General features: G+C 42.2%; 1 protein-coding gene across 3 annotated transcripts in view; it reads left to right on the forward strand.

The window, feature by feature from the left end:
* Positions 1-8,404, forward strand: part of DPH1 (diphthamide biosynthesis 1) — a 1,238,545-nt gene extending 1,230,141 nt beyond the window's left edge. For all 3 annotated transcript variants that reach the window (XM_069226145.1, XM_069226146.1, XM_069226147.1), the window contains one exon: positions 7,782-8,404. In XM_069226145.1, the coding sequence (XP_069082246.1) occupies positions 7,782-8,066 (285 nt within the window). In that variant the 3' untranslated portion in view covers positions 8,067-8,404. The remainder of the gene's footprint in view (positions 1-7,781) is intronic.
* Positions 8,405-9,685: the final 1,281 nt, after the last annotated feature.

Genomic DNA, 9,685 nt, shown 5'->3' on the forward strand with positions numbered 1-9,685 from the left:
TGAAGAAATAAAGAAGATCCTGTCTGTGTAATTACTTCATTTTGGCGACAAGCGTCCCAGGAGCTTCTCCTGGAGTCCGATATTGAGAAATGAAAATCCGGTAAAACTCCAGCTCCATCAAGATTTGGATCCTTTTCTCAGAGCATTACCCGTTGCATGCAATGTTAGGAACATACCTTTCAGTATGAGAGACAGAGTGAAAGATGAACTTCAGAGGTTGGTGTCAGAAGACATCATTGAGAAAGTTGAGACTGCGGAATGGATTGCCCCAATTGTTGTTGCTACTAAAACTAATGGGGACATAAGGTTATGTGTTGATTTATGCAGCTTTAACAAAGATGTCATTGAAGACAGGTTTCCATTACCTAGTATCACTGAGATGATAAGCTCTTTGGGAGATGCTAAGTTTTTCACTACCTTGGATCTCAGTTCAGCCTATCATCAGGTACTATTGTGTGAAGAGTCCAAAGTTCTTACGTCCTTTATCACTCCTTTTGGAGTGTTTAAGTTCAACAGAATCCCATTCGGATTGTGTTCGGCTGCTTCAGTCTTTCAGAGGTTGATGAATGATATTCTTGGGGACTTTTTGTGTGTGAAGTTCTTTTAAGATGATGTACTTATTTTTACCAGTACCCTAGAACAACACAGAACACTGGTCAGGAAAGTACTTGACATCTTTCGTACCAGGGGGATAACCTTGAAGGGCGATAAATGTAAGTTCTTCCAGAAAGAGATTTCATATTTAGGCCACGTGATAACTAGTGATGGGGTCAAGCCCAAAGAAGAGCTAGTAAAGTCCATTATTAATCTGTTAATTCCAGAAAATAAAAGTGAAGTTCAGACTTTCTTAGGGATAGTAGAGTTTTACGCTAGATTTGTTCCAAACTTAGCTAAGAGAAGCTGTGCTATTAGAAATGTGCTTAAGAATGGTACCAATTTTTCTTGGGATTCAGAATGTCAAAGAGAATTTGATGATTTGAAGTGTAGTTTATCTTCTGCACAATCCCTAAATGGTTTCCAACCAGGCCTTCCATGCTCTATTACCACTGATGCCTCAGAGAAAAGATTAGGTTGTGTATTGAAACAACACAATAATAACAAAACTAACACTATTGCTTTTGCTTCACGTAGTTTACATGGGGCAGAATGTAAGTATTCTACTATAGAGAAGGAGGCTTTGGCCATTTACTGGGCCATAAGAAAATTTAAACAATTTTTGTGGGGCACTAAGTTTGAAGTTTGCACAGATCATAAACCCCTTCGTGAAATCTTTGAAAAAAAGGGGCTAGATAATGTCTCAAGTCGCATTTGTAAGTGGATAATTAGCTTACAAGACTACCATTTTAAGGTGAAGTACGTGCCTGGGTGTGAAAACAAAGCTGCAGACTGTTTATCCAGACTGAGGGAAGAGGAGTTGACTGATTGTGAGTCCGTTGATTCTTGGTGGGTGGATGAGGAGGTCAAAGTTTGTGTGGTCACGAGTGGGTGTATCACACAGGAGGAGTGGAAACAGGAAGTGGATAATGATAGTGATTTGACGCGTATCAGGGACTTACTTTCTACTGGAAAGTCACTGGGCCATGCAGAGAGTTTAGGAGAGCAGTATAAGAGGATTTGGCACGAATAGTCTATTCAGGATAGCATGGTTTTAAGGGGGTGTAGGTTGATCCCTCCTAACAAATTATGTGAGCGCATTATGGACCTTGCTCACAGTGGACATCATGGCATATGCAAAACCAAAGAAAGGCCAATAGGGCTGTATTGGTGGCCAGGCATGTATTTGGCAATTGAAAGGAAAGTGTGAGATTGCTTGAAGTGCAACGTAGCTGACAAATCGTTAAAAATTAGAACGCAACCTATGGTACTAAAAGAAGTTCCCAATGAAGTGTGGGAATCTATCCCAATTGACATTCTGGGTTCAATTAATCATAGAGCTCATTCTGAATATGTGGTGGTCCTCATGGATGAGTTATCTAGATGGCCTGAAATTATGATTTCCTCTGAAGCATCCTCTTTGAGAGTGGTGGAATTTCTGACGGATGTATTTGGCAGAAAGGGTAATCCTAGATGCATTTTGACTGATAATGGTGTTCAATTCACATCCAAGATCAAGTGTGAGTTTTTGAGGAAAAGAGGCATTACACACAAAAAATGTGCTCTATATCACCCTGAAACCAATGGCATGGTGGGACGCTTCAACAGGATGTTAAAGGAAACCAGACAGTTAGCAAATCATTTGGGGTGTGATTGGGAGGATATGATCAAGAATAAAGTTGAAGAGTATAGATTTACACCCCACTCAAGTACAGGTCAATCTCCTTTTGTTATTTTCAAAAAACGCATTCCTCACACAGTAGTGGATCCTCCAGGGGTCAAGGATTATATTTTAAAAAATTCAACTATGTGGAACAGAGAGATTCTGCTGTGAACAAACATTTGAGTTGTCAGAAGAAAAGAAAGCAGGTATATGATGTAAGGAATTCTGTAAAGGAGTTAGTCTGGGCGATTCTGTCAAGGTCAAGTTGCCAGGGAAAACGTGGCGGACAGTCTCATTACAGTAAAAAAAAATAAGTTATTAAAATATTTAAAGGAACTGTTAAATTAGATGATGGACTCATTTGGAATCTCAATAGGATTGTTAGGATTAAATAGAATTTATATTTTGTTTTAAAGGGGGAGATGGTGTTGTATTGTTTTATTGTAAAATAGTGTTGTTGTTAGTTGAAATATTGTTTCCTGTTTTTCCTTTGTTGTTTCCACCCCTTCCTTCCCCTTTCCCCTCCTTTCCAGCTTCCCCTGCTCCAGCAATTGTTCTGGCTGGAATGTAGTAAAGATTCTGGGCAGTTGCAGGTAGCTGGAAGATGAGGAGGCTGGTGTTTTTATGTGTTCCCACTTACTTGAAGAAATAAAGAAGAGCCTGCGTTTCTGTACCTTCGCTGTCCGTGTAATTACTTCACAGAGACTCTGGAATAACTGAATGGAGCCCTTGAGAGAGGTGGTTGCCGAATACCAATACTTCTATTTTGTCTTCGTTAAGTCTTAGTTTGCAGTCAGACATCCAACTGGTCACTGCTTGGAGACAAGGGGGGTCAGAGAGGAGTGATCGGTATTAGATTTAGTAGAGAAAGAAAACAACAATTGAGTATCGTCAGCGAAGGAGACCAGCGTCAGGCCAAATGGTTTTATATCCTCCGCTAACAGACACATGTCAAAATTAAACAAAGTGGGGCTCAGGGAAGAACCCTGAGGTACCCCACAGTTGAGTGAAACACAGTTTGAAAAATGGGAATGATCGAAAACTTTAAAACGTCCTATCCTCCAAAAAGGAGGAGAGCCATTTTAATGCATTGCCAGAAATCCCGGCATGCAACATTCTCTGGATCAGCGTGGAATGGTAAACTGTGTCGAAGGCCGCACTGAGATCGAGTAAAATGATGGCGCCTTCTAACCTCTTCCATAACTGCGAGAAGTGCAGTCTCAGTACTGTGTTGAGGCCTGAAATCCATGGGATGAAGGATATTATAATCCTCAAGAATGTCTGTAAGATGTCTATTCACGTGTTTTTCAATTAATTTATACACCACGGGCAACATTGAGATAGGCCTGTAATTATTAAGTAGAGCTGCATTAAGGTGGGGCTTTTCCAATAGGGGCTTATTGATGGCATGCTTTCACTGATGTGAGATGTAGCTCAAGGTAAGGGAAGAGTTGAGAAGATCAGTCAAGACCGGGGCTATGACTGCTGACCCAAAGGCCAAGATGGGGGGAGGTGCTGGGTCAAGGGGAGAGCCTGACTTTAGAGACTGAAGGAGGTTAATAACCAGATAGTCTGTGAGAGGGGGGGAAGGATGAGATAGTATGAAGTAGAGGCGCAGGAGGGCTGAGTGAATCATTTGACCGATAAGGTTTATCCGGAAAAGCAGAACAGATGTCAAGGATTTTCGTTTGAAAAAAGTGGGCAAAATTGTTGCTGTGTTCTTGTGAAGCACCTGGAAGGTCGGAGTGTGAGGGTGGGAGTGGACAATCTCTTTAAAGATTTGAAAGACTTCCTTATGAGTATTTGAGGAATGTTCAATATTGAACGCAAAATAAGATGACTGAGCTGCTCTGATTTTTGAGTGAAAGTGTCTGATTGCTTTCCAATATTAATCATTTAGAAGGATATCATAGGTCTTTCTCCAGCGCCTCTGGAGGCGTTTACATTGCTTTCTTAAAAGATGAAGGTGGGGAGAAAACCAAGGAGTGCTAATTTTTTGTCGACCTCGTGTTATAGTGTCTACTGGTAATATTGTGTAAAGAGCATCGTGATCCATCCATTAAACTTCTCAGAGAGGAGAGTGGGGTGGTCCATGAGATTAGGTTTAAGACCTTCTAGAGTGGTAAGATTAGGTTTAAGACCTTCTAGAGCGGTGACCTAGTCATTAGGATTGAGTTTATGCCAGCGGCATTGCAATAGTTTTATTGTAGGGGGTGTTCTATGAACCGGAGAGATGTGAAGCTCCCATATGATTAGTGAGTGGTCAGACTAGGGCAAAGGGCAAGGGGGCAGGAAGGTCAAGTTGATAATATTACTGAAGACAAGGTCAATAGTGTGACCCCTGGAGTGGGCTGGACCGCTAATTAGCTGCCAGATCTAATAGAAGACTTTTGGCGGCTGAATTGCATACATCGTCTACATGAATATTAAAGTCCCCAAGAAGGGTCAAATCGGTTTATTGCAAACTAAGTCTGAAACCAGATCAGGAAGGGATTTAATAAAAATGTCTGAGGGGCCAGGGGGCGATATCAAAGCCCCAGAAAATGCTTATGAGGTGCTAAGTGTGAAGGAGAAATGCATGCTTTCGCAGCCAGGAAGGGTTAGAGGATGGAAAGTACATTTTAATGTCTCCTTATATATAATGGCAGTTCCACCACCTCTGCCATTGACTCTGTCCAGCCTGTTTATCAGGTAGCCCTGGGGAAGCGCGAGAACCATATCAGGAGAGGACTCCTCATGGAGCCATGTTTCAGTTAAGAATAAGGCTTCATGATTTAGCTCATCTAGGAGAAGACGTATGTCTGAATTGTGCGCGGCAAGAGGCCGACAGTTTGTTAAAAGGAACAGACTGGAGGGCCTGTCTTGAGCACATGGGGCTGTAACTGATTCAGATTGTAATGACCAGTGACAGTTGGTACATGACCATATTAAGGGGGCTGTGAGAGAAATATGTTGACAAGCTTCCATAATGGGGGTGTGAGTGCATACAGAGAACAAGAGTATACGGTACTCTCTGGGTTATAAGGGACAGAGTACCTAGCCCCTGGGCCCATTCGCGCATAGACAGTCGTAGATGGGCTTGCCTTAGGTGCACCAGCAGCTCATCGGCTGCATCGCAATCCTTAAATGGGGTCAGGGAAGCAGTAGATGGCAACTAGACCACAACCCAAGATTGCGGCTGTCTATGGCACCATTTCATTTGTTTTTAGAAATGTCAATTTAGAACTGTTGCTATTAGAAGTAATACATTCAAAATGCAAATGTAATATCCAGGGAAATGGCTTTAGGCACTAATCAGATTAGCACTACAGGAATAAGGCCTCTTGAAGAAAGTAGAATTATCCCACTCCATCACAAGACCAGGTTAAGTCTGACTGTCAGGCCTGGGACCAATCTTCTTGGTCAAAAAGCAGGTCAGCTCCTAAGTTTCAATAGTGTGTTGTTTGGAACTGGAAGAGCTTTTCATATTCAGAGGAAAATTCTACTGTATTTTCATCAAACCTGCTGACAGGAAGGTATTGGGTAATTTAATTCACTTACTTCAGCTGATGGTGAAATTACAAGCCAGCAACAAAAACGTGAAGCATTACGGGTTCTAGTTGGAGATTATGTTTCTCTGTTTCAGAGGACCGTGTGCTTGTACTCTTGAGAGTGATTTCGAAGAGGCAATGGAAAGGAACTACTTTATGCCTTGTCAGCCTGCTGTGTCTGGCTGTGCGTTTTTCTGACGAGATACTTTTGCAGTGAAAAAAATACACTGTAGAGATTCAGTATTTGGAGAATGTGCCCGTGCTCTGTTGCTTCTTCCACTGAAAGTGGTTTGTTTTCTCTGTAAAGTACTCGGTTTTATAAACAAGTCATCTTTGTCCCATCTAAGTTAAACATAGCCTTGCCTAATGAGCCTCCATCAGTTGACCTCCCACTTTTTGGTTTGCCTTCCTTTGCTGGATCCTAAGATCGTTGTCTGGTATTAAAAAAGAAAACAGTTGCCCTGTTGCTTTTAGGCCAGAAGTGACCAAGGGAAGTCGTAGTTGACTGCGATTACAGTTACTTACTCCTAAATAACCCTTTCCAAACTCTTCCCTCCTCTATTCATCCTTTATCCTATTTATCCATCAGGCTGTCTGACTCATCCCAAACCAATTTTACTGCTGTGAACGCCCAGATAATCCTTTTTAAACTTTTCCCTCCCCTAGTGATCCTTTATCCTATTTATCCAACTGAAAGACTCACATGTCTACCATTCCATCACTTACAATAACAATTGATATTTCCCTCTACTAATCCACCACTAATCCAACTTTGGGTTCCATCGTAGTGTGCTACTTGCCAAAAAGCGCTTCAATGCTTCGTCAGGGGTAGTAAGTGCAATATAAATCCAATTACAAGTATTATTTTGGGTAATGACAGGAAATATTTACAAGGTTCAACTAGGCTGAGAACTTAAGCTAAAGGGAAAAAGAGTACAGTTTCTAAGCAACAGTTTTTTAGTAGTAATCACAAATATTGATCCCAGAGAAAAAGGCTTGAAAAAAATCAGGGAAGTTAAAATGAAGGAAGGGGAGTAACTAGCAGTCTGGAGAGAGAGAGAGAGAGAGACAGAAATCAGAGCCTCGGACACTAGGGGGTCGCAGTTATTTCCTAAGGTATTTATATTCCATGGACTTCAGCACATGCGTAGTGGAACACATTCCATGAAACAATCCAAAATTATTTAGAAACAGCTGACAATACAGAGAGGTTCAGTCTATAGGCGTAGAGATATGAAGAGAGAAAACAATAAATAGCTGTCACAGTAGCGACATATGAGTCTGTTAATTAGCCAATCTCGGTTGGAATCTGAAAAGATGTGTTTAGAGATTTACAAAAAGCTAGGAAGTTTGAATTGCGTGCCTGTTGTTCAGAAAGGCTTTTCAAAGTTCTGAGAGCTTGGCAAGAGAAGGCCTCATTGAGAGTCTGATTTATTTTTTTGGTCCTGGGGATTTCCAGAAGTAGTGATGATTTGCATCTGTTATTCCTCTGACCTCCTGTAGTGTGAAGTTTTTTTTTTTGGATAAGAGAGACCCATAGATGAATTGCCTTTTGAGTGAGGTAGACTATTGTGAAGTCCATTCTGCCCTCAAGTGGCAGTCAGTGGAGGTCAGGAGATGGGGAGAGGGATGGAGAGTAAGGGTCCATCGAGGGAAAGAGAGAGGAGTCCAGTTGGCCCTGAGAGAGGAACCCAGAGCCCCTAAAAGAGTAAGAGAGACAGTGGGTGCTCGTGGATTGATTTAGAGGGGGTATAGAGATCCTCAGAGAGGAAGCAATGGAGCATCAGAGCCCTACAAGAGAGCAAATATGTTCTCAGTGGGTGGGGAGAGTGAAGCATATACGGGCTTATGGCAGGAAAGAGGAGCACAGGGGTCTGGGTGGGGAGGTGAAGAGGAGCGTCAGTGACAGAATTCAAAAAGAGATTTGAACACAAAAGTAGAACTGGATGTTGGAGACAGAAAGAAAACTTCATCCATTTCCTTTTTTCTTGCAGAATAGAGTGAATAAATTGTCTGGACAGCCCATGACCAAAGACTCTGCTGTGGAGCAGTCTCAGACTGTGGAGGGGCTCCAGCATTCAGATCCTGCCGTGGGGAAGCCTCAGCTTGCAGAGGGTTTTCAGCCTGCAGAACCTGCTGTGGAGAAGATCGAGGCCATAGCCGAAAAACTGGAGGAACACGTGGCCACAGCCCTTCGTGTAAATGGCGTACAACCATCAGGAACTGCTACAGATCAACAGCAGTGCACTGACTGTCACTGCCAGCACACAGACACCTAGAATTAATAATTAAGTTTCCCTGTAGGGAGAGGTAACCCCTTCTTAAAGCCATTATGCACATCCCCACCTCTAACTCCTCTAGTCACCACGCCCCAGAAGAGTATGAATTATGCCTGAAAGGTAGTCACCTGTGACATGCTTGCAAAACCCACATATTTTTTTCAACCAGGAGCAAAACAACACACATCTTCATGCTGCCACTGTAAATAATCATCCTGTGATCAGAACAGATCTATAAGTACCTCCTTTTATTTGTCTAGCGATGTTGGTACACAGGATGGAGGGGGGGAATCTAATAGTTAAGTTTAAAATTGTGCAATAAAGGAACTGCGTTCAAACTTGTTGTTCTTCATGGTTTTATTGTGAGTGTGGACAATAGGCTTGTCTCCCCTGACTCATTGTGGCCGATACCAGAAGTGCTGTGCAGCTCAAAGCCATCCTCAAAATATTTATCTACCATGGGGTGTAGGAACTTGCAAGGGGTTAAGAGAATGACAGCAAACCGGAACAGACCATTCAAGGGCTTGAGAAACTCCAAACTAAAGAAATAAAACATTTTCTATTAAGGACACGCAGACGAGGATTATGCTTCTCTTTCTTTATCTACTAAACACAGCAGCAAAATTACATACAGAAAAATACTACATTTCCCATGAGCCCCACAGCCCATATTCCACCAATAAGGACCCACACAGCCCTACAAAGTGTCCTGGAACCATAGTCCTTCCTCTTGCTTTGCAAAACCAATAGCTTCAGAACGTATTGAACCAACTCAAACATGAACCAACTTTGCCCAAGCATATCTGGAACAATCCAAATAGATACCCCTCGATCATCCCTGAAATTCGGGGAACTTTCAAATAGCAGATCACCAGCTGAATCATCCAGTCGAGCCAAGACATCGCCTACGCTGGTTTCGAACACGTGCCTGTTGATAAGAAAATGCAGCATAACAGCTTATCTCCAAACAGGGCAGACTTGTGCAACGGACGGGTTAAAACAAACATTGGTAATGACATCACAGTGAATATATACAATAATGGTATTGAAATCGTAAAGTGAACATATACAACATAATGTTACTAGGCGGGATAATACTCCTCTCTGTGTCCATAATGGAACTGAAATTTCTTGATGCAATAGCTAGAAATGATTTTATTCTATGGCCGTACCGGAGGCTTTGGATTATGCTTGTTCAAAGCTGAGCCACCACAACAGATGCAACATGTGCAATTGGTTTATGGTAAAGCACTTTAAATGTGGAATAAGAAGACCAATCCGCAGCCTCCATAATGTCTTCAAGTCTAGAATTGGACAACAAGCTTTAGAAGCCATGGTGCCACGCAAAGAAAGAGCCCTAAACACGGATACATTGATACCAGCCTTCCCGGGAACCAATTTAACCAATTCAGCTAAGGTAGAAGAAGGAATAGGCCTAAATGGCTTTTGTAGAGATATGAGTAACTGACCCAACTGATATCTACAGAACACTTGGGTACAGTCTTCATAGGCTTTGATGCAGCGGACACCACATAACTTTAGATTGTCGCGGAAGGCTGGATAACTAACACAACGAGAATTAGTCTTGGTTCTTGTAGAAACCCCCCGAAGCTGTAAAC

This window comes from Pleurodeles waltl, chromosome 3_1 (genome assembly GCF_031143425.1).
Source record: "Pleurodeles waltl isolate 20211129_DDA chromosome 3_1, aPleWal1.hap1.20221129, whole genome shotgun sequence".
Lineage (NCBI taxonomy): Eukaryota > Metazoa > Chordata > Amphibia > Caudata > Salamandridae > Pleurodeles > Pleurodeles waltl.